Genomic DNA, 24,834 nt, shown 5'->3' with positions numbered 1-24,834 from the left:
AAAGAAAGCCTGAGTCCAAGTTTGTCAGGGAGAGGCAGGTTTTATTCCAAGTGCTGGAGAGCAGAGTCCCCCACTCCTCCCCCAGAATGACCTCAGAGCAGGAAGGGGATGATGGGCATGCGCAGGGGCGGGTAGTCTCGGAACTCCTTCAGGTAGCTGCGGTGCTTGCCCTTGGCCCAGATGGTCATCTGAGTGAAGCCCACCAGGGAGAAGAGCGCCACTGTGGGGCAGAGCAGGGGCATCAGGGAGGGGCTGCACAGCCCTAGTGGGCTGGGCCCCAAGGAGCAAGGGACAGTGGGCTCACCTGGGAGACACTGTGTCATGATGGCAAAGCCAATCCAGGACCCCACCTGTGGGGAGAGCGGTCAGGGGTGAGGGTGGTTAATGCCTGCTGTTCTGCAGACGCCTCGCCACCCCCCGGGGCCAACTCTTTCCCCCCAACCCTTTCAGAGTGAGGAGGTGGAGACCAAACTCCAGTGCCAGAGAGGCCTTGAGTAAACAGGAACCTTATGAAGCCGGCCCCAGCCCCCTAGAGCTGCCTTAACCACGCCCCAACACCCAGAAAGGCCAGCTTTTCCATCTCCATATGCTCCAAATGGCTAAAGCAGTTACGGAGCCAGGCACCTCTATTAGGGGCTGGCCCCTCCATGTGGGTGGGACCCCAGCCCCTGGAGGGAGAGGAGAGGAGAGCAGGGCAGACCCTCACCTCGTAGGTATAGTTGGGACAGGACACCAGCAGGAAGAGCCAGGTGAAGGGGTTCTTGGTAGGGTAAGGGATCTTCCTGGTTTTGGACCCTGGCAGGCAGGACAGGAGGGGCAAGTGAGACCCTCTGGAGCAGCCCGCTCACCACCACCCTTTGTCTGGGACAGGCCACTCACCAGCCGGCCGCAGGTCCCGCAGAGCCATGTGGATGGAGAAGTTGCCAAGCTGGCAGATCTGTTGGAGCGGCAGGGTCAGCCCAGAGCCCCCCAGACTCCCCGCCCCATTCCCCTCCTCTGGGCCTGCTTACCACGAAGATGGCGAGCGCCAGTTTCACCTGCTGAGCTCCGTAGGCTGAAGGGGAAGCAGAGAAGGGAGGCCTATGAGGGGAGAGCCCGGTGGGGTGGGAGGCTCCAGGGTGGGGCAGGGCAGCTCCAAGGCCACTTACTGGGGGGTGTGTAGAGAGGGTGGTTGATGTAATAGGCCATCCAGGCAGCGAAGCCCCAGTAGTAGGTGCAGTTCTGAAAGCAAGCAGGGCTGGGATGAGGCCTGGCCCAGCAGAGGGAAGGACGGGACATGTCCCACAGCAGGGAGCGGGGGTGGGGGGTACCCCAGGGCGCTCACCTTGAAGATGTTGCGCAAGGGCATGGTGCCGTGGGAGAAGCGGTGCACAAAGAGCGTCTCCAGCAGACGCTTGACGTAGTGGAATGAGTGGCAGATGCAGGCGAGGCTAGGGTGGCGGGGGAGCTGGCTCAGCTGGGCAGGTCCAGCAGGCCTCTCCCCCCTCCCCCACTGCCCCCTTCCACCTGGCCCCACTCACTGCACCACTGTGTGCCGGCTGGACGTGAAGTCGTATTTGTGGCCATAGATGAAGGGCACCCGGAAGTAGAAGAGCAGGTAGATGAAGAGGGGCCCTGCGTACTCGGTCAGGAAGACCTGAGGGTATGGGGAGCAGGTGAGTCACCCCAACGTGGCTGACGGGAGAGGAGGCCACAAATAGGTCTGAGACTCACCGTCACCCAGCTGATCTGGGCCCCTAGGTCCCGGAAGTAGAGTGTGGCCGTGGTGCCCACGGGCAGCTTTTGTAGAACATCCTCATCCTTCAGGGACTTGCCCTCTGCAGAGACAGGCCAGGGCTCAGGGCTGCCCAGACCTTTGCCCACCGCCACCCGGGAGCCTAGGGGCAGCCGAGCAGACAGCTGTACTCACTGGGGTCCAAGCGGAGGGACTGTCGGGCAGGGTACCACTGTGGATCTGTGGGGAGAGCAGGGAATCACAGCACACAGCATAGCAGAGCCCAGGGACCCCATGTCTCCAGTCCTGGGACAAGGGCTCTGAGGCCTGTGCCTCCGGGACACAGCTGGAAACAGCCCAGGCAGAGGCAGGATGTTGTCCTTCCGAAAGCCAGCAAGGGCGTTCCTGCCAATGGCCACGCAGGGACACCTGCCCAGGCAAGCCAAGGAAACCTGGGCCACACTGGGGGCATCTCTGCAGAACCCTGGGGGAGAGGAGTGCAGAATCGGGTCCCACCAAGAGGCGCCTGCCCAGAGGGGTCATGGAGGGCAGCGCAAATGGGCCCTGGACTTACGGGTCTTGGTGAAAAGGTTCTTGATCTCAGCAATGGTGGCATGGGGTTCCACCTGGGGGAAGCACAGGCCGCAAAGAAGATGGGGCAGGGTGGGGTATGATCAAGGACCCTTCCTGATAAGGGGGTTGGACCGGGGGCCTAGGAAGCTGCTATGGGAGGGGGACGGGTGGAGTCCAAGCCCCCCACCCCCACCCCATGGCCGAAAGGAGCAGCAAGGGCCCTACCAGAGCGGGGTAGCTGTAGGCCTGAGGCTTGGTTTTACCAAAGGCGGCCAGGATACCCCTGCTTCACCGGGCCTGCTTCTCTGCCTCTCCTCCTCACCCCACCCACGGCTCCCCTCAGAAAGAAGGCCTCTAAGGACCAGAACTCCCTGCAGCAGGTCCCAGAACGCCCACCTTCTTCCCAGGCCCCAAAGCCCTACAGGGTCCACCAAGGCTGCTTCATCTCCTCCCACCAGGAGCCAGCTCCTGGCCACACCCAAGGGCTATCGCTGCCCACTCCACCCCAAGCTGGCAGCGACAGGCCTGGGGACAGTGTCCCTTGTATGCCTGAGGAGCAGGTAGGGAGTCAAAACACACATTGGAGGGGCACAAAGGGTCCAGCTGGACAGCTCCCATCTCCTCAGAACCAGAAGCCCCAGGAAGGAATAGGGACCCGGGCCCAGTGCCCTTGGCCCAGTACAGCTGGCACCAGGGTCCTACCTTGTCCAGGAAGCAAAGCTTCTCCCGCGTCTTTGCGTCCAAAATCTCCACCTCGAAGAAGAGAACGGCCTTTTTAGGTTTTTTGGTCACTTTGGTGGGTGTGATCCGGGGGAGGCCGTTGAGGCCGAGGCTGGGGCCCGGGCTGAGGCCCTGGCTGGCCTCCCGGGCCACCATGCTCATGTTCAGGTCCATGCTGCCCTGTTCTGCCCACCGCAGCCAGCGGCCCCAGCTGCCGGTCGTCAGCCCCCACCGCGGACCTCCCCACGCCAAGCGCTCTGGGCCGGGCCGGCGTGATCAAATTCTGCCGCGGTGCTGGAAGGGAGCCCGCGCCTGCCCTGGCACCGCTGCCTTCTGTGCCGCTGTAACCCGAGTGCCCCGCAGCCATGGCCCAGCTAAATATAAAACTGCCCCAGACTCAGCCCCCCAGGAGCCGGGCCACATACCTCCTGGGGGCAACCCCCGGGGGCTGGGACCCCTGAAAGTGAGGCTCTCCAGTGGACACAGCCCCCAGGGGGCAGGGAGACCCCGAGGCAGGCACAGAGGCGCCTCCCGCCTGGGCCCAATACAGGGTGGATTCAGGTATGGGAGGAGGGTGAACGGCCCGCAGGCAGCCCGAGCCCCGGCGCCCAGCTCCGGCCCACAGACTTCACTTGGCTTGGAGAAATCCCAGCTATTTTGAGAATCCGAGAGATAGATCATCCATTTCCCCTTCTGAGCTGTAAGAGACGCTGCGGATTATTTTCCTTGTGCATTTATGTTCCCAGGGAGGTGACAGATTCCGGAATTATTGGTGCAGAGAGCCTCTCCCTAAGTATGGAAAGGGTCAGGAAACCAGGAAGTTTCCAGCTAGCATCCCGAGCCTGGACTGATGAGCCCTCGGCCCCTGCCTCCCTGACCTCCCTCCTCTCCACTCATTTCTCACTAGGTTCACCCAGGCCTTGTTCAAGGCCACCTTTGGGGCAGTCTTCCCACTGCATCAACCCAACACAGCACCCCTACCTAGGCCCCAAACCCCACAAAGCCCAGAGCACAGAGCCTGGCCACCCCACCCCACACCCCCCACTGCTCTGCTCTGAGCCTCCAGAGAGTGACTAGTCTATAGCAGAGCAATGGAGCAGAGCTGGCAGGGAGAGAGCCCTCAGGGGAATCTGACCACCCGTCCCTAGCAGGTCAGAGAAGGCACCAGAAGGACCAAGACGAGCAGTGAACACATGAACTGCTGGAGCTGGGGGGAGGCCCAGCAATGGCCAGCTGATCCCAAAAGGCCCAAGTGCTCCCGTGGAGGGCTTGGCACAGATGCTATTAGACATGGGGCCATGGCTGACAGGGCTGGGTCTGACCTCAAGTCAGCCACTGGCCAGCAGGTGCTGGTAGAGCCCCTGTAGCCTCACCCCTGGTAGAGCCTCAGTCAAAGGCAGCATGGGAAAAGGAGCAGGACCAGAAACCCGGGGCAGGGCCCCAGCCAGGGCTCTCTGAGGGCACAGCCCCCATCCACAGCCCAGGGAGAGGGGCCCACCGCAGCCAGCACCCCCAGAAGGAAAGGGCTCCCCTTATCCATCCCCCAATGACAGGAGGTGTGGTGGGCAGCAGACAGGACTGAGTCTGGCCCTGCTGTGCAGTCCCTGGGTGACTAGACCCTCCCTTCTCGCTGAGCCTCAGCAGGGGGCAGGTAGGAAGGCATGTACCTCCAGGAGCTGTAAGTCTCATGAGACAATTCGAGTGAAGCACCAGCATGGTGCCTTAACAGGGCCCCAAAACGTGGGGCCATAAGACTGGGCATGAGGAGACCCGGTAGGAAGGGCACAGGCCTGGGTGCAGATCCCAGCCCCCCCAGTGGCTGGCAGCGTGTGGGCCAATAGGCCCACATACACTATGCCTGCCCCACACCATGGACAGGAGAGGGCCCAACACCCATTCCTGGCCTATGCCGCCTACTGATGCTGCACCAGATGGAGGGTGCCTGCTGCCAACTGCAGGCTCGGCCCGGCTGTGTGGACTTGGGGGGCATGTTACTGAGCCCCTCTGAGCCACACAGATAAGAAAACCAAACAGAAGGGCCAGAAAAAGAAAATCGGTCCTACCGCCCAGAGTGCCAGGCCCCACCGAGGGGACTTATGGGAAAGGGAAGGGGCACATGCAGAATGTGCCAGAAAGGGCTAGAATAGCAGGGCCTTGGGCAGGCATAGGGCCTGCCCCGTGGCTGCAAGTATATTAATAGTTCCTGGGTCCCAGGGGGGCAGTGCCCACATGCCTTTGGAGCCCGTGTGGGGCGGGAAGGCAGCACTGCGCCTCCTGGGAGAGGAGGCCTCCGAGTTCCTGCTGAACCACTCAATAGCTTAAAATACAACCAGCCCCTCTCCCTGCTGGCCAGCTGCTGGGGGAGGGCTGAAATCCTACTCTCTCCCCCAACCTGGGCACCAGACCAGGGTCCCAGGGAGAGTCGGGGGCCCCCGACTGGCTGCCGGGAGAGGAAGCTGGGTGGCGGGAGGGGTGGCCGGGAAAGGGGCACACGCCCAGCCGCCACAGCCACAGACGCGCCCAGGCCAGTCCCAGGCTGGAGGAGAGGAGACTGCGCCCTCCCAGAGGTAAGTCTGGCCCCTGGGGCGGCACCCAGGGGCCCAACCCACCAGGGTGAGGGCTGCCTCTGCTCAGGGCCACTTTCTTGCCCCCAAATCCCAGGATCCAGCAGCCTTCACCCTGGAGGAGGTCTGAAAGGCCCTGAGGGGTGAGGGGAAGTGCGACACAGGACCTCGTTGTACAATTTCTGCAATTCCCCATATGTCTATAATTATTCCAAAATAAAAAGTGAAATTTAAGTTATGCTAGATGGCAAAAAAAAGAAAAGAAAGAAAGTTATGCTAAGTAAAAGAAGGCAGACACAGAGTCACATATTTATGTCAAGTGTCCAGAATCGGCAGACACAAGGAGACAGAAAGACTGCATTGCCAGGGGCTAGGAAGAGGGCAGTGAGGAATATTGCCTAATGAGAACCTGGTATCTTTTAGGGATGACAGAAATATTCTGCAACTAAATCGAGATGGTGGCTGCAGCGGGGCAACCGACAGTGTGAATATACTCGATGCTGCTGAACTATTTTCACTTTTAAATGGTTAATTTTATGTGAATTTCACCTCAATCATTTTTAAGAGGAGGGCTAACAAACAGGCCCCAATTACCCATCTAAAAACAGGTCCCAGGGCAGGGAGCAGCAAGGGTTCCTCACCCACATCCACCCACCCCTACACCAAGGGCCGAAACATAGAGGACCTGGTCCTGTGCTTCCCAGGCTCTGGTCCCAGAGCTTACCCGCGCACTGCACCCCTCTCCACCCCACTGCGAACCCACCCCCTGCCCCGTGCTGAGCATGCCTCCCATGTCCTATGCTTCTCTCTCCCTCCCCCGGCTCCCTCACTCTCTCTCACACACACACACACTCGCCTGCCAGGCCTGACGCCAGCCCGGGATGGGAACCCAGGGTAGGCCTAGCCCAGGTCAGAGTGTACAGGCAGCTGCCGAGCACAGCCGCTAGGCAGAGTTCCTGAGCAGAAAAGGGAAGGTAGCAGGCCCAGACCTCATCCCTGGGGAGAAGATAGGCCAGGGGAAAGGAGAAGGAGAGATCTGCCCTCCTAAGAGAGCTAGAGGCAGGGTAAGGGCTAGGTAGAAGGGGTGTTACATTGGATAGATGGGTGAGGAGGGTCACTGGCCCAAGGTCCCAGCACTGACCACAAGCAAGGGGTGTGGCACCAAAGCCTCAGGCACAATGGACACAGAGGACAAGGATAGGGCAAACGTGCTGGCCTGAGACACGGGAGCGTGGCTCTGCGATGACAGTTCCACTAGCCTGGGAGGAATTCTCACCCAGGCGCCTGAGATTCCAGGGTCCAGCCAAGAGCAACTCGTGGCATGCCATAAGGTCAGGGCATAGGGGGTGGGGAGAAGGAGCAGGGCAAAGGGTGGGGACACAGCCCACCCTGAAAGAGCCGTGGGGACCAGGCTGCAACGTTCCCCAGCCTGGAGAGGAGCACTCAGAGCCACTGCTGAGCAGCAGGGCCCATGGCCTTCACTGTCTTCATGGAAATAAAAGATGTTGCAGATCAGCACAGCACTAGCAGAAATGAGGGTGACATTTTCTGAGCCCTGTTCTGAGCCAGTACTGATGCCCACGGCAAGACTCAGGGATGAACCCCATCTAACAGATGAGAAACCCAGAGCAGTGGGAAAGCAGAGCAGTTATGCAACTACAGGAGAGGCTCAGGGCCTTTGCACATGCCGTTCCCACTACCTGGACTCCTTGCCCCCCAGACCCTACAGGCCTTCTTCCTTTACATCCTCGGGCCTTCAGACAAATTCCCAAGTGAGGTCCTTCCTCAGAATAGCAACTCCCACATACCAGCTCCCGAGAGCAAGGACTCTTCTCCATCATTTCCCAGCAACCAGAACAGCCCAGCAAGGAGCTAGGCTCAGTAAACAGCTGCATGAGGCAACTGGGCTTGCCCAAGGTCACACACACCAGGACCTAAAGCTCCCTCCCCACTACCCTCTGAGCCAAGGCCCTTCCCTGCTCTGCCTTTACCACAAGCCAAGGAGCCACGCCCACCTTGCCAAACCCCAGAGCGGAAGGGTAGAAGCTACTGCCTGGAGCTCTCCCTATCCTAGGACAGGACCTAGCTCCAGAGAAGCCTCTGTGAGGCCCACAGACATGCCCCTCCAACTCCAGTGACCCTGGGGAGCCCCACATTCTGACAGCTGGACCACCCCCCCTCCAGGCTCTGGGGCACTGCTCACCAAGGGAAAAGGTCAGTGACCAAGCCAGCTCCAGCTCCTGGGGAACCCTGCTGTCTTTCTTCACCAGCAACCCCAACACAGAAGGGGATCCATGCTGACAGGCTCTACATGGCCTAGGCCCTTAGAGGCACTACCACAGGCCCAATGGCCCCCTCACAAGGAAGGCTCAAGGGCCTTCTTGGCCATTAGCACATTCCCCAGGATCTGAGGTCCAAAAGACACACCTATTTCCTGGCTGTGTGGCCTTGGACAAGTTATTCAACCTCTCTGAGCCTCCATTTTCTCATGTATAAAGTGGGCTGCCCTCACCTGCCATCTCACAGGATTACTATAAGATTTACAAAGCTAATAACCACAAAAAGTACATAAACTTGCCCAGCCTGAAAGTCATCCTGTGAAGAATAAATACTACTAGACCAATACTGGCAAACAGTACAGGCAAATAATCCTGACCAGGCCATGAAGGGGCCCAACCACAGGACTCCAAGGTCAGAGAGGTGGTGTGATAACGCTCCACCCAGCTGGTGACAGTATCTAACAACAGCAAGACCCTAACAACAGCAAGAACCCTAACAAGAGCAAGACCCCAGGGCGGGAGAGGGGCTGCAGTGCTGTCCCTACAGTGGTTCCCAAACTGCGCTGTGGAGGCGGCCCTGCTCTCCACTGCCCCCTTGTGGCCGTAGACTCCACTCCCACCTGCTGGAAGACAGCCCCGCCAAGCAGGCAACTCCAGGGCAGGATGGGGGCAGGATGGGACCAGGACGGGACCAAGAGAGGGAGCACTTGTTAGGGCTCTGCTACCTACTAGCTAAGAGGGTCTTGGCAGCCACTGTCCCACATCCATTCATTCCTTCCTTCATCCATTCCTGCCTCCCTTCCTCCCGCATCTCAGGCACTGCAGTGAACAAAACCAAGCCCATGCCTTCACAGGACGGCCCCCCAGACTGTGCATGCTGTGAGGGAGGGGGGACAGACAACAGTGACATGTTCTGTCACCAACAGTTGTGGAGAAAAGCAGAATGGAGCAGGGGATCCAGGGTGGGGGGAGGAAGACCATTTTCCACAGTGGGCAGGGAAAGCTTCCCTGAGGAAAGGGCATCTGAGCAAAGGCCAGTGGATGTGAGAGAAGAAACTGTGCACACGAGGCAGAGGGAACACCAAGTACAAAGGCCCTGTGGCTGGGCCGGGCTTAGCACGTCTAGGAGCAGGAAGGCCCAGGTGGCCAGAACTGAGTGAGCAAGCAAGAGTAGAATATGAAGCCACAGAAGGGATGGGGCAGGTCACAAAGGGCCTTGTGGGCCACAGGGAGGGCTCTGGCTTTTACCCAGAGTGAGGTGGGTACCAGGGAGGGTTTGTGAAGAGAGGGAGGTGGGGATCGGGTGCTCGCACGCATCCCTGGGAACTGGCAATAATGTGGACGGGAGCAGGGAAGTGGCCATGGAGGAGTGAAAAGTGCTGGAGTCTGGACAGACTGTAAAGGCAGAAGCACAGGGTCTGCTGATGATCTGAAGGGGGACGGCGTGGGGGGAGGCTGAAGTTTCTGTCCTGAGCCCCAGAAGGAGGGGCGGCAGGAGGAGTAGGCACCACCCCAGCCCAAGTGTGAAGAGCCAAGTTTTGCAAATCCTGCTCCTGCAGGAGCTGGGGAGCCCAGGCACCACTGTCCACAGGGCCTGCAGCCCAGGAGGAGATCAGTGTCCCTCAGTCAAGCCTCAGTGTCCCCGTCCCTACCAACACAGCCAGGCCCACTGCTCCCCAGTCCTCTCCCATCTGCGAACAGGACTCAGCAGCCTCAGGGCAGAGTCCACATCCCAGAACCCCTTGGAACAAGGGGCAGGCACAGGCCTGAGGGTCGCCTTGGCTTCCAGATCGCCCTCATCCACTCCCACTTACACACCTGGAGCTTCTGTGCCTCCTAAGATGGGACTTGCCCGACAGGTCTGTGTCAAGAACAGCAGGTCTGGAGCTGCAGCAGCATCGCAGGCCCCTCCCCTCATCCTCCCCTCATCCTCCCCTTCCAACCGCCCAGCAGCCGAGGGAGCAGGGGCTGTGAGCTCCACTTCTTAGATGAGGAAGCTGAGTTCCAAAGGGTGAGGGGCACACCCACCTCAGCCCAGATGCACACTCCTGTGTATTCAAGGATGGCCAGCGCCTGCCACAAACAGGCCTCTGGGGCCACACCCCCACCCAGCACACACTCTGCAGGGGCCCCGCGGAGAGATGGCACGAGACAGCACACCCTGCCTCCAGCAGGCTCTCTGGGACCCCACAGGGGTCTGCCTGCCAGGAAGGGGCCATGCATCTTGGCCATCTTGTGCGGGGCAGCCAGGGCTGTGAGGGAGTGTGTGCCCTGGTGGATGACATCTCCTGGGCCCAGGGCACAAGAGGGCTGCTGTGGGTGCAGGCCCTGCTCAGTACAACTTAGGACTCCGGGCAAAGATGCAAAGGTCCTGACAGGTCCTTCAGCTGACTGGCCCAGGCACTGGTGGCCCCCACAGACCCCCAGTCAGGGTCCAAGGGGTGCTGCACCCAGAGGACGGAGGTCTGGCCTCAAGCGGCAGGGCACCCAGCCCGCCCACCCATTTCACAGATGCAGAGGCTTGGACACATTTGCCTGGACTCAGTGACTCGAGACTTGCAGCTCATTTTCCCTTCCACTTTCCAGAAATATCGAAGTCACACTGCTCATGCCAGGGTAGCTGAGAAGACCCTGGGCTCAGCTGCCAAGAAGCCAGCACAGGCCGCACCTGCTCCGCCAGAAATACCTCCTTCCCCAGTGGCCTCAGCTCATGACCCCATTTCTGAGGTGCACAGGGCAGCTGCACCAGCCTCCCCAATGTGCCCCAGTAGGAACAGAGCATCACCAAGGCTGGGAAAGGCTGGGAGACCCTGACCCACTCCCAGGCCCTCAACCAGCCAGTTTCCATCTCCCACCCTCACTGGCCAGACAAGAGGAGTCAGTGTGTGACTGCCAACATCCCTAGGTTCTGGGATGGGGGCCAAGAGACGCTGGCAGAGCCCCATGCAGCCCAGCAGCATCCTGGAGAGCATTCTCTGGGTGCTCGTGTGACCCCAGGTTGGTCGCTGCAACCACACAAAGCCCCACCTGAAGGGGACACTGAACCAACATGGCAGGGACTCGATCTCAGGCCTGTTGACCAGATGCTCACTGGCACCCACAGCACACGCAGCTCCCTGAGCCGGCACAGGCCGCATCTCTCCAGCCTCCAGGGAGTGCTGGCCCACCCAGAGCAGAGCTGCTAGGGCCTGTGCCATCTGGAAGTGCCTCTGGAGTAATGTCTATCAGATGCCTACTTGTGCCAAGGACTACGCAAAGACCTTCCCGTGCATAGCACACCCAGCCTCACACGGTCTGAAAGCTAAGGACTGTGACCCCCGTTAGGCAGCTCAGAAACAAGTGGGCCCTCCCCCAAGGCACACAGCCAGGAAGTGCCAGAGCCAGTGCCAAACCGCCGGCTTGGGCCCAGAGCCCCCACTCACCACCACGATGTAATACCACGGCCACGCTGAAGAGCAGGGTTAACTGCTAACAGGGGAAAGGGATAGAGGGGCCCCTGGATCCAATGATCTGAAAGGCACCTCCCTCCCTGCTGATGCTCTAACGCCAGCACACTAGTCTTGGAAGGTCCAGACCCTACAGAACGTGCCACCTCCACCAGGAGTGTCCCCCCAGGGATCCCAAGGGCTGAGACTGCTCCTCCCCAGGCCTCAGCCTCCCGTGGCCCCAGCACACTCAGGGTGCCAAGGCAAAAGGCCTGTCGCCTTCTGACATCACAGGGAAGGGCTCAGGCAGGCTCGGCAGCTGTCTTAATGCTTCCCGCACCGTTTCCTGAAGTGGGCAGAGGCCGTCAGGGGTGGAAAAGCAGGGCCTAGGAGGGAGCAGTTCCCAACACTGAGCAAGACAGTTCTGCAGAGGCCTGGGGCAGCCCAGTCTTCCCTGCCTGAGCCTTGGCTTCTCCATCTGGTCAATGGGAATGTGAGAAAGAGGACCTCACACAGATGAGTCTCATGGCACATGTGGCAGAAGTTCTGCTCCGTGGTCCAGAACCCTGCCCGCGCATGTGACTCGGCTGAGAAGCCCTGGCCGGGGCAACCTAGGCGCAGCACAGGGTCTCCGACAGGGGAGCCGGCACCCAGAGCTTCAAAAGCTCCCAGGTGACTGATGGGAACAGCCACCTCAAGCAGGCCTGCCTTCCTCAAATACGCCCTGCCCCCTGGAAGAAGCCCAACATCAATCCCTTGAGGGACTCAGCAGGCCCAGCCCCTCCCAGTAGGGCCCCAGCCTTTTCCCATAGTGGCTCCCCAACCCCTCCTTGCCCTGCCCCCTGGGGCTGTTAACACCAAGCCCCCAGCCATCACCAGCTCACACTGACTCTGTCAGACTGCCATTGTTACTCCATTTCATACACAGGGAGGATGAGGCTCAGCAGCACAAGTCCAGCCCAGTGAGCCCTGGCTACAAGCTCCAGCGGCAGGACCCCATCTTTTTGCGCCCTACAACTGAACATTCTTCCTCCAGGGCTGTCCCTGGCCCCAGACCCTCGGGGAATGGCCCAGGTCTGCACCCCTGCACCACCTGGCCAGTTGAGGTTGGTGACCATGTCTGGTCTCTGCATCTCTTGAGCAAGAAGGTGCCATCAGGCCAAGAGGCCGGACGTGGCAGGAGACACAGCCCTGCAGACACAAGCCGATGGGAGCAGCAGGAGGAGTTCATCCAGGCCGACCCCCGACCTGCGTCCAGCACTTCTGGCCCAGTGGGGCAGGCAGGTTAGTCCACCCCGGAAGCTCTTCTGGAAGAGCCCACTCTAGGATCCCCAGGGCCAGCCTTACAAACACAGCCAACAGCTAATGCCTCCTGCGGGGAGGAGACATATTCTCAACACAAATTATCTCTTTTACTACTAATCTTTTGGGGAAACTGAGCCTCATTCATTCAGTGCATAAATATTGGCTGAACAGTGGCTACATGTCAGGCACTGTTAAAGGTTCTGGGGATTCAGCTATGGAAAGAGATCTAAATCCTTGCCCATGTGCAAAGGACATTTTTTGGGGGGGACAAAGATAAATAAAGTTACACGTAATATTAGAAGATGCCCTTGCCCCAGGGAAAGCAGCACAGGAAAAGGGGACAGGCAGTGAGAGGGGAAGGGGGAGTGTGCAGTTTTATATCAAGTGATCATGAAAGGCCTACAGAGGAGACGTTGAGACAATTCCTGAACGCACTGGGGAAAGAGCTCCTGAGAAATCTGAGGACAGCATCAGGCAGAGAAAGCACCTGTGCCAAGGCCCTGAGGTACAGCATTCTTGGTGTGTTCAAGCAACAGTGCAGAGGCCTGTGTGGCTGGAGGGAGTGAGCAAGAAGGGGAATGGGGCAAGGTGACAGGTTGTGCAGGGCCTCAGAGGCCACATTAAGACTTTGGCTTCTATTTCAAGTGAGATGGGAACCCTGGAGGGCTCTGGGCAGAGCAGGGATATGACCTGACTTAAAGAATCCTTCTGGACTATAGGGGAATAGGGTGGAAGCAGGGAGCCCAATAATATCAAATTAAAATAAAAGATGGCTTATACCAAGGGGTCGGCAAACTATGGCCCACTGGCCAATTCTGGCCCACCGCCTGTTTTTGTACAAGCTAAGGGATCTTGACATGTGGAAATTACATGAAATTCAAACTCCAGTATCCACAAAGTTGTATCAAACACGGCCACATTCATTGTTTAATGTATCATCTAGAGCTGCTTTTCTCAAAATGATTGAGTTGAGAAGATGTCACAGGAGTTGAATGGCCCACAAAGGCCAAAAAAAAAAAATTTACCATCTGGCCCTTCATGGATAACGTTTGCCGACTCCAGACGTGGGGCGGGGGGGGGGGGGGGGGGGGGCTGCATTCCAGAAGTACTCTGAAGGCTGAGCTACAGATTTGCTGACTTCAGGACGCCAGGCATGAGAGAACAAGCAGAGTCAAACAGCCTAGGAGTAGGGTGATTAGAAGGCTGGAAGTGCCATTAACAGGAATGGGGAAAAGCAGGTTTGAGGGGGAATCTGGAGCTCAGGTTTGGATATTTAGTCTGAAACACCCATTAACAACCCCCACCGAGCACTCCAGCTCACTGAGAAAGCACATAAGGCAGAGGTTGGGGGTCCTCTGGAATTTCTACAAGGCTTTTCTGTTGACTGAGAAGTTCCCATTCACGCTCTCAGGAAATGCTTACTGAGCCCCTCAATGTGCTGGACCGGTGCTAGGTGCTGAGCTTGATGAATGGGAAGACCTATGTGTGATTCCAGGGTGCTGGGATAGAATGGTGGGCACAGCTAAATGGCCATGCTCCCCACCAGACCTGCTCATGCTCAGGGGAACAGGGACAAATCATCTATCACCTAACTCAAGGTCAGCATACACCAGGTGCTGTGAAGAAAAGTAAGCAGGGCAGTGGGCCCAGAGCACCGCAGGAGGTGGTCACGGAAAGCCTCTCTAAGGAAGTGGTATTTGAGCCACACCTAGAATGAAGCCAAAGGAAGGACCAACAAGAGGCTCCCTGTGGGAAGAGCAAAGGCCCTGAGGCAGCACAGTTTGGGAGGACTGTGGACCATGAAAGGGCTGCTGCAGAATGGACTTGGGGGTGAGCAACTGAGGAGAAGGCTGGAGTGAGGGAGGCCCAGACAAGCACTCGGGGAAGTTGCTGGAGTGCCACAACCTGCTTTGGTTTTGAGAAAGATCCCTCTTGCTGCCAGGGGCAAGTGTGGAAGCAGACACAGCTGTGAGTCTCAGAAACAACCCAGACCAGAGACCTCAGTGGAGCCTGGACTAGGGCACAGAAACACCAAGTGGGGAAAAAGACACTCTGATTCCTGGATCCTGAGACACCACTGACTCAAACCAAGTCACCAGTTGGGGGTGGGGGCGCGAGGGAGGACTACACAGGTAAATACGAGATGTATACATACACCTCAATCACAAGATGCAGCCCAACTTAAGGAACAGGAGAACACCAGGAGGGGAAGTGTGCACATGGGATGCATGGTGGAGGGAGGAGCGCAGTGACAAGAGGGTGTCAGCAGAGAAGTACAGGGTTTCTGGAATGTTTAACAGGCCTCCCTGCATCTTTAAAGGGAATGGTGAATTAAGAGGAAAAGCTTGGCTCTGGCAGTTGACAGAGGGGTGTGGGACGATCCCCCGGCTGTCTTCCCACCTGCAGCATTACCTGTGAGCACCACCTTGAGCCCTACAGGCCTCTGCTGGCTCCACTCACCCCTCGGGCCAGCAGTAAAATGAAGCAAAGGACAACGAACCCAGGAGTTCTGTATGCACGTCCTTCCGGGCGCCTTCTCTCTCCAGGGTGCATGTTCCCAGGCCGAGTCAGGGAGACTGGCAATGACTGCACTCCTGTGTGCCATCCACAGACACCCCAGGTGAGCCAGAATGTGGCACACAGTACGGTCCCTACGCCCACTCCTCAGACTGTGCCCGGGTCTGTTGGTCTGTGGCTTAGCACTATCCATGGGATCCCCACCTTATCCTTACATGAAAACTCAGAATTCAGGTAACTCTGGGCCAAAAGGGGATGGGGGGGGGGAAGGGTCAAACTCCAGAGCGCCAAAAGATAAGCAATGACCAGCTTCATGACCCCAGGCCAGGAGCCCACTGGAACTGCCAGCCCCGAGGAGCAGCCGCACACCCGAGCGTGCAAGGGTGTTTGCTCATCATCGGACTGCGGTGCTGGGGGGGGTGGGGGGGGGTGCGGTGCATCGGGGATGTGGCAAACTGCTTGAGCCTGCCCTGTGCCTTGCTCTGTAGGCCAGGGTCTCTAACAGACATGCACATCATCACTCGTTCCAAGGTATGTGCTGAAGTCCCCACCAGGGGCCCAGGCTTACAGAGATCGAGGGGCTCCCACACACAAACCCTCAGTAGGTGTTAAGTTTTACGTGCAGAGAACTGAAACAGGAGAGGCCCCAGGGTGGTGAGCGTGGCCTGGGTGGGTCAAGGGGAACCTCTTAGAGGTGACATTCAAGCTCAGCCCTGAATGACGGGATTCCCAGATGGGAAGGGCAAAGCCACCTCTCCTGAAACACTGATATTCAGGACAGGGGTTGCACAGCTCAACCCAGCCCTGCCCTGCGGTAGATGGAGGGCGGATCCCCATCCCCAGCCAGGAGATTAGTTAGACTTCAGTCTCTGCAGTAAACAGTATTCAATAACATACTGTTTCAGATGATACGCCCCCACTCCCCACCAAGAGATATGTTTCCCCAATCCCACCTTCCCCCAACGGGGAGTCAGACTCCTGAGGGGTCCTGGGAAACAACTGCTCCCCACAAGAAGAGTGGAGGCTCCAGCTCTGTGAGTCCCTCAAGCTCCGACCTGCTTCCTGATGCTGACACTCCGGTGCCAGTGCTCAACCGCCCTCCCCCAAACTCGGCCGACCCGCCCCCACCCCGAGGAAAGGCACCATTCCCATGGGCCCCGTCACAAACTGGCATGGCCCCAGCCAGTTTTCCCTGGTCCCTTTAAGAAGGAAAAACAGAGTTCAGAAGGACCCAGACAATGACACAAGCCCTGTAGTCTACAGGGCCCACTGAATGGCCTAGGGACACTGCTTACATAAGAGCCTGGTTCGAGCAGGGACAGGGACAGGGCTGTGCCAGCATGCCAGTCACTGTGACCTACTGAGAGGCCCTTTATCCCTCAGAGGGCTGGGAAAGGCTCGTGGCCCATCTCTAACGAACCACGGGACTAGAGGAGGCGGGGTGGGGGAGCCTCAAACACCATCCACCACCCTTTAGTCAGTAATAAGGAAAAACTACTCTGTGCATTTATGTAACAAAAACCTAACACAAGGGCCCCTCAATGACTTAAAAATAAACCACCCTCTGAAAATTTTAAATCTTAGGCAAAATCAACAGAAAAGGGACTTCATCACTCTCAGGATAAAGTCCACAGGTCTCTGCCCTGTTGACCTCACCTCTTAACATGGGACACCCACAAAGTCTGGCCTCCAGGCCTCGGCACCTGCTGCCCCTCATCCCTTCCCTAAAAACCTTCTCCTTCGGGCCTCAGCTTAGATGGAAAGACCTTGAGGGCAGAGGCTGTGGCTACTTCAGCCCAGTATTCCTGGTACAGTAAAGGTAGAGAGAAATACCCCGGAACAAATGAATGAGTAAATGACAGATGGAAGCAGACAAGTGGAACCCCTCAACACGAGAACGCTCGGACCAGGACAACCCACCAGCACCCTGTGCGGCCAGGGGCAGGCCGCCGGCAGATGCAGTGCCAGCAGCTCACGGGGAGAGCGAGTGCGAGGAGGAGCAGGATGACGTGGCTGGGCTGGACCTGTGGCTCGAGGCCAACGGGCCATAAGAAGCCAGCTTCCCCCGATCAGGACCACCAAGGACTGGCTCAGCCCAACCCATGAGACAGAGTCCTCAGCCAGGTCCCAGCAGCAGCCCCACACTCACCCTCTGGCCCTCCAGGATCCTGACCACAAGGAGAAGATGCGTTCATTCATCCAATCATTCATTCAACAACGACGCACTGGCCAGATGCTGGGGAAGCTGCAGGAATGAGACACAAGGAGTCCCTGCCCTCACGGAGCTCACAGTCTGACCGTGAAGTACCCAGATGAAAATGCAACCACGGCCAGAAGGAGAGTAACGGGGTGCTAGGGGAGGGGGCGGAGGTCATACCCCAGGGAGGATGGTCCAGGAAGGCTCTCTGCATGACTCTGAAGTTGAGCTCTCAACAGTAAAGAGTGACCAGGGAAAAACAGAGGAAGAGCATTTCTGGCTGAGGAACAGGCATGTGCTCAGGGCAGGAATGTGGCTGCGGGTGTTTGAGGAGATGAAAAACAGAGGTGTAGTGATGAATGAGGACAGCAGGGGACAGAAGACGCCAAGAAGTCTCTGAGGGATGTTTTTGAGCCACAAGTGCTAAGATCCTCCTACTTACATGAGGGAAGCCCCTGCGGCTCTGCAGTGGGGGGGGGAGGGGGGGGCCATGGCCAGGCAGGGCCAGAACAAAAGCTGCCTGCTTCTGAGTGAGGAGGCTATGACTGACATCAGACGACCAGGCCCACCTGAAACACCCACTTCTTGGGATGGTTCTTGGTCACAGTAAGGCAAAAAGTGGGTTCTGACTGTGATTCCATTCAGCCAGGGATCTTCCCATAGAGAAAGAATAGATCGTCCCAAAATGGGACTTCCAGCGTGTGTGACAGCGTATCAAGACTGATCACTGATCACGGGCTTCTTCCTCCACCTTCTAGGCGTATTATTTAGCATGAACCCATCTCCAGCAGCACGTTCAATGAACCAAGCCTCATGGCCTGTTCACAGGCAAGTTTGAAGTCATTCAAAAGAGGTCACATGCAGAAAGCATTTCAGATAATTTGACTGACCATCTGTCCGATGATTTGTCCTTAACCACCTAATGCTCTGTATCTTGACTGCGGGCCACAAAGTGTGCTGGGCACTTTACACCCCTCAGGTAGCCCTCCGAGATAGGGGTCTTTATTCTGCCTTTTCGGGTGAGAACACTGAAGCTCAAGGAGGTAAAGTGTCTGTCCCAAGGGCAGACGTGGTGGCCACCGAAGACCACCATGTCCTTCCCAACCACATACTTCATTCTTCCTCAGTGCACAGGCACCGGGGCCCACCCACAGAGAAGCCCACTTTGGACCAACAGAACCCTGGCTCTGCCACTCACTGCGGGACCAAGGGCGCTTCGCTTCACTTTTTTTTTTTTTTTAAAGATTTTATTTATTTATTTGACAGAGAGAGATCACAAGTAGACAGAGAGGCAGGAAGAGAGAGAGAGAGGGAAGCAGGCTGCCTGCCGAGCAGAGAGCCTGATGCGGGACTCGATCCCAGGACCCTGAGATTATGACCTGAGCCGAAGGCAGCGGCTTAACCCACTGAGCCACCCAGGCGCCCTTCGCTTCACTTTTTTGTCATAGTTTCCCCATCTGTCAAACAAGTTGAGTCCCTATCTCATAGATTCACTATGAGGATTAAGTGAGTTAACAAAGAAAAAGCACTAAGAGTATTACATTAGTAGTGGCTTGACAACAATGATGATGCTCTGGCTGTCCCTGGGTATTAAAACCTCCTCAGCTGTCACTGGCAACATCAGCTAGAAGGTGTTAAGACAGAGGCTGAACTCAACCAACCAGCCCCAGGTCTCTGGCCAAACCTGTCAGTGAAAGCACAGGGATTCCCAACCAAACTCAACCGTGCTATTGAGTCACCTTCTAGCATAGTCCCCACTCAGGGCTGTCAACTCTCCACTTAAACTCTCCTCAGGAACCTGCTATTCAAGGGGTTCAAGGGAGTCCCACCACCGGCTCACACCCACACCCACACCCACCACTCCCACCACTCAGATCTTCCCACTCACCTCCCCACGTCAGCCCCGCCTCCACCCCACCTCCTCTGCCTAGGCTCCGCCCCACCCCCCACCCCCGCTGCCCCCACACCCCCTCACACCCCCCTCTCCCCACCCCTCCCAGCCCCAGGCTCTTGGCCTGAAGCACACCGACACAAGGAAAGTCTTTAAACTTCTCCGTGGTTTTCAGGGCTTGACAGTACCGATGGAACCCTCACCTCTAGAATTCCGAGGGTCAAGTCCATCCAATTTTAAGGCCGAGGCAGACCCGCTGTCAGCAGCCCACTGTGTCCCCTCCCATTCTCCCTCCAGGGATGTTCTGTTCTTAGAACAATGGAAGAGCCCAGCCCCACCCTGCCACCAGCAGCCTCTGGAAGCATCAGCAGGGCCAGAAACAAAACAGCCAAACTCAGGGCTAAAGCCCAGCTACACTGCAACTTAATTTGTTTCTCTTATGTGTAAAGTAGAAGTAATACTCGTGCCCACCTGATTCCTCTTCTGTGGATGAGGACTCAGACAGACTTGGGTCCGGATCCCGTCTCTACCACAACAAGATCTTGGGGCAAGTTCCCTCACCCTTCTGGGCCTCAGGTCCTTTATCCACAAATGAGGGGACAAAGAGGACCCAACCTCTTAGGTTTCTGGATGGGACACAATAAATGTGACCTGTCCCTGCTATTAATCCAGCAGGATTATCCAGCCCAAGAAGAGGGGATCACAACCAGCATCCCAGCCTATCTGCAAATGCAAAATCAATCCAAAGGCATTTTTGGAAGGCCTGTTCTTTCTCTGCAGCAGGCAGAAAGGTGTTGAGAGTGAAGTGGCCAAACAGTTCCTGTGTCAGAATACAACACCTTTCTGCAGACAGGCACCAAATTGAAAGTACAAAAGTCAAAGAGACACACACATTAAATTGGGTTCAATAGCCAGAAAAACCCTAATTACCCCTCACCTATTCCAAAAGTACACAAGAATTCACAAGAAAAAAAGTACAGAAAATAGCAGACACCCAAGATCCCATCTCCCAGATTTAACAGATATTTACATTAGCTTCCTTTTTTTTCCCCAATAAAACAGACATAGCTGAAGCCTTCCCCAACCTCTCTCTCCCCAATCCCTCCTTCCCCAAGCAATGGTTCCTCTGTGTAATTCCCACATATTTCTGACCTCTAACTGCAATTTATCCTTTTATTATGTACATATTCATGAACATTACATATAAAGCTCATATGGTACTTTTTTAAACGTATAGAATCTTTTGCAACTTGCTTTTTTCCACTCAACAGGATGTCTGGAGATCTATTAAAGGACTGGGTAATCAAACAAGATTTTCTTTCATATAATGGAATTGTGCATTTTACGCATACCCTTTCATGATAGATTCCCTGCAATTTCGTAATGTTCTTTAATACTGGACTTTGCTTTCCCAAATACGTAGGTTTCACTTGCCCTCAAGGAACAGTCACAGAGAGGCTCAAAGAGGATAATCAAGCTGTCCTGGTCACATAATCATTTGCTAAGTGGCAGAGCCAGGATTCCACCCCAGGCCTGTCCAGAGGCCACACACCTATGACATGAAAGGCCACACACCTATGACCTATGACATAATGACAGGTCAGTCTACTTTCTCCTTAATTTTTCCTTTCCTGCCCAGTTTTCTGACTCTAAATAGAGTTCGGGACCAGAACTCTACCTTCAGAACTTTCACATACTTATTCCTGCAGAGAAAGCTGAAACAAAACTTGCCTCAGGCAGGGTACCATGTTGGTGTGGAATTATTTGCAAAATAAGCACCAACAGGAGTACCCTTTTTGTGGGGTGGAAGATCCTAAATGGGGGCAGTAGGGACCCCAAGGGGATGAGGCTTCATCTCCATGTACCCAGCTAAAGGGAATGGGCAGTGATCTAGGCTCAAGGAGACTGTGAGGCACTGATCCTCCCAGGAATTTACAAGATGCAGCAGCTGTTTCTCCAGTTACTACTGGGATCATTACTTTGACCTCCCATCTGCAATGACAAAAACAGCAATAAAAAAAATATATCCTGTAGCCTGGGATAAGCGGGATAAGCAGTTCTCCTATCAACCCTGCTCTGAACCCAAGACAATCCCAAGGCCTGCTCTGGCCTTCCAAGGAAACAACTTCAGCCAGGTCCCAAGGGTGACCTGTTCTATCTGCTTCATCTCAGTTAGGCTGAAGGGATACTTTTTCCTCCCGGATCACAGAGGGGAGACTGGCAATGATGCTAAACTGTAAATGAAACAGCAACAAATCTGCCCTCCAGCTGGAACCCTACCTGCCATAACATCAGACACGAGCCCTCGTGAATTCACTGTGTGACACGTGTCACACCTCATACGGTTCAAGCATCACTTCTATCCTTTGTAAACTGCGCTTCATAATCTCGAGGTCTCTCTCAGAGCCACAAAGGTCTTTTGAGGGAGGCTATGCCCTCAGTAGACAGGGGGGTCACTTGGGGTGGATGGGGTGGAAGGATGCATAAGATCCAGAACAGAAATATACTCTTTGATGTAGATCACTGAAACTTTTACTCAAACTGTTAAATGTTAGTGAAAGCACCCCTGCTATTTTTATTGATCTGCAACAAACACCTGGAGTAACACTAATCTGCTTGCTGTGAAACTGGGCCAGGACACAAGGGCTCCTCCCACACAGAAACTGTAGCTATCACCTCAGACACTACTTGGCAAATGTTAGCAAAGAATAATTGAGAACACAGCTAAATACCTAACTTTTTTTTTTCCTCCAAGGTCACTTTGGGGATTTTGTTTGTCTGCTTGTTTAATGTTGTTTTTAAATATTTTATTTATTTATTTGACAGACAGAGATCACTAGTAGGCAGAGAGGCAGGCAGAGAGAAAGGGGGGAAGCAGGCTCCCCGCTGAGCAGAGAGCCTGATGGGGGACTCGATCCCAGGACCCCGAGATCACGACCCGAGCAGAAGGAAGAGGCTTAACTCACTGAGCTACCCAGGTGCCCTGTTTAATATTTTTTTTTAAGATTTTATCCATTTGTGGGGCGCCTGGGTGGCTCAGTGGGTTAAAGCCTCTGCCTTCGGCTCGGGTCATGATCCCAGGGTCCTGGGATCGAGCCCTGCATCGGGCTCTCTGCTCAGCGGGGAGCCTGCTTCCTCCTCTCTGTCTACTTGTGATCTCTGTCTGTCAAATAAATAAATAAAATATTAAAAAAAAAAATTAAAAAAAAAAAAAAAAGATTTTATCCATTTGTTTATTTATGAGAGAGAGAGTGAGCACATGCAGGAAGGGGGTGCAGAGCAGAGGGAGAAGGACAAGCAGACTCTAGGCTGCGCATGAATCCAGATGCAGGCAGCCTATCCCACAACCCCGAGATCATAATCTGAGCCAAAACTAAGAATCAGACACCCAGTCGAATGAATCACCCAGGTACCCCTCCAAGGTCACTCTGAACAGTGGGTTTGAAGCTCCACCTTCCTTCTGGGAGGGAAAAGATTTCAGTAAAGTAAAACATGTTCTCCAGTCCAAACCATGGGCCCTCAAGCTGTTCTCAGCTTCTAGAACAAAAGTGATGATGTCAAGGGTCCTCAGAGGCTTAGTTTATCTGAGGCTTACTTGATCTGACTGCAAAGTAAGAAAGCTAAAACTACATTTTGCAAACTGTCACATGGATGTTCCATCCTGCATCTTTTGAACTGTGGCTTTTTCTCTAGGATTATAAGAGGGTTTGAGAGCAAAAACTAGATTACAACTTTATTCTATAATCAGAGTTGAATGGGGTATCAGAGACTATTGAATTCTACCTCCTCATTCTTGGTATTATGTCAAAAATGAGTGAGAACTTCTGGGATAAATGTTTCAAAGATTCTGGGTAAATTACCAAAAATAATAATTATAAAAGGGACAAACGAGGTAGTGGTATTCAACTTGTAAATAAAAACAGGGAATCTCTTTCACTTATATGTGAGACTATTAATGTGGTCAACTTCACAGAGACAGAAAGCAATATGGTGTGGGTGCCTGAATGGCTCAGTCGGTTAAGTGTCCAACTCCTGATCTCAGCTCGGGTATTGATCTCAGGGTCACGAGTTCAAGCCCAGTACTGGGCTCCATGCTGGGTGTGGAACCTACCAAAAAAAAAAAAGGAGGGAAGGGAAAAAAAAGAGAAAAAGAAAGCAGTATGGTGGTCGCAGAGGTTGTGCAGAATGGGGAATAAGGAATTACTGTGTAAACGGGACAAAGTTTCAGTTTTGCAAAATCAAAAGGAAAGAATTCTGGAACTGTATAGTGGTGAGGGTTGCACAACAATGTGAAGGTACTTAATGCCACTGAACAGGACACTTACAATGAATGATTAGATGGTAAATTTGATATTATGTGTATTTTGCCACAGTTTTTTAAATTGAGGAGAGGAAAAAGTTATCTCTACCTGCTAACTTTCATTTGAGAACCAGCATGGCCTAGGAGCTGGCAACTAAGACTCTGGAGTCCTGAATTCATCTCTCTGTTCTGCATTTACCATCTGGGAGACTTTGGGCAAGTCGTTCGACATCTCTGAGACTATTTCTTCACCTATACAAATGGGAATAGTAACAGCCTCCAATTTCAGAGGCCTATGAGAATAACAAAATCAAGTAACAGAATCTCGTAGCACAAGAATAATCCCAAACTGAATTATTATTATGCGTATAAATAACAGTTTATTACTTAATGTTACTTAAAAGTCAGTAATGATCAAATAATTAAGTTATTAATATTATATTATCAGCTAGGTCGCTAGGCGCATTACAAGACTTCGTTTTAAGGGGAAAAGAAGCCCAAGTTAGGAGTCAGAAGACCTGGGCTTCCAGGATGGCTGTGGCCGTGAGATTTCTCCCGGGTGCAGGGGTTGACTAAGATGATCTCTTAGATTACCAAAGAGCAAGATCAGCTTTGCTGCTCGGCGGGGGCCAGCCCTGGAACTGCACCTCCCTCACCGCCTAAGCTTCTCGGGGACGTCCAGGTCGAGGGAAGGGGTCCAAAGTTCGTGCGGGAGAAGGCTGACTGCAAAGCCCCTTCCTAACTAAACCTGAGGAGGTGGCATGGTACAAGCTTGTACAACACACCCACGAATCGGGAGCAAGCGTCCCGTACTTTGTTCCTCCCCTGCCAAGTCTGTCCCACCCCGCTGGGGGAGCTACAAGGAAGCTGCCAGCCTCCCGGATCCTGCAGAGACCCCAAGAAAAAGAAACCCTAAAAGAGCCTGGGTTGCAGAATTATAAATACCCTTTTGCACATGCGCACTGCAATTTACGAGTGGCCCGGGGCACAACGCGCGCCCATTGCGCCTGCGCCGTCCCGGTCGCCCTTAGGGGCACAGGAGCAGAAAAGGGGTCCCGTGGTCCCGCGAAGAAGAAAAATGAATTAATCTGCGGCGGCCGCTCAGTGCGGGTTTCCTCGTTCCTTACCTCATAGTGCTTCATGGTTCCCTCACACGGCCCCTACTGCGCCTGCAGCCGCTGCTGACTACCTGCGCGCAACAAGGAACAGACTCCCTCACGCGCTCGCGACAGCCGCGCGACACTAACCTCGGTTCTGCGTCGGCCCCGCCCCTCCCTGCCGCGCGCGCCCCTACAGCCAATCAGCGCGCGGGGAGCTCACCTTCGACCCCGCCCCGTGAGGCTGGTCTT

At 55.2% G+C, this 24,834-nt stretch overlaps 1 protein-coding gene and 1 pseudogene across 1 annotated transcript; one reads left to right on the top strand and one right to left on the bottom strand.

Moving 5' to 3' along the window:
* Positions 1 to 20: 20 nt before the first annotated feature.
* TECR (trans-2,3-enoyl-CoA reductase) lies at positions 21 to 24,764 on the bottom strand. Its single transcript, XM_032313687.1, has 13 exons — positions 24,613 to 24,764; positions 2,990 to 3,040; positions 2,289 to 2,340; positions 1,910 to 1,954; positions 1,714 to 1,817; positions 1,521 to 1,636; positions 1,325 to 1,430; positions 1,149 to 1,221; positions 1,011 to 1,054; positions 880 to 937; positions 707 to 795; positions 305 to 350; positions 21 to 220 (listed from the first exon to the last, which is right to left on the bottom strand). The coding sequence occupies exons 1-13, from the start codon at positions 24,625 to 24,627 to the stop codon at positions 93 to 95; spliced, it is 927 nt and encodes a 308-aa protein (XP_032169578.1). The 5' UTR covers positions 24,628 to 24,764; the 3' UTR covers positions 21 to 92.
* On the top strand, positions 1,817 to 4,774 carry LOC116573518 (annotated as a pseudogene).
* Positions 24,765 to 24,834: the final 70 nt, after the last annotated feature.

Source organism: Mustela erminea, chromosome 1 (genome assembly GCF_009829155.1).
Source record: "Mustela erminea isolate mMusErm1 chromosome 1, mMusErm1.Pri, whole genome shotgun sequence".
NCBI lineage: Eukaryota > Metazoa > Chordata > Mammalia > Carnivora > Mustelidae > Mustela > Mustela erminea.
Note: the sequence above shows the minus strand (reverse complement) of the source record. Positions and strands in the feature narration are given on the sequence as shown.

Coding starts and splice junctions, on each gene's coding strand:
- TECR (XM_032313687.1), bottom strand. Junction 1,637..1,713: donor CCCAGATCAGCTGGGTGACG/GTGAGTCTCAGA, acceptor CCATACCCTCAG/GTCTTCCTGACCGAGTACGC. Junction 221..304: donor CATGACACAGTGTCTCCCAG/GTGAGCCCACTG, acceptor TCTGCCCCACAG/TGGCGCTCTTCTCCCTGGTG.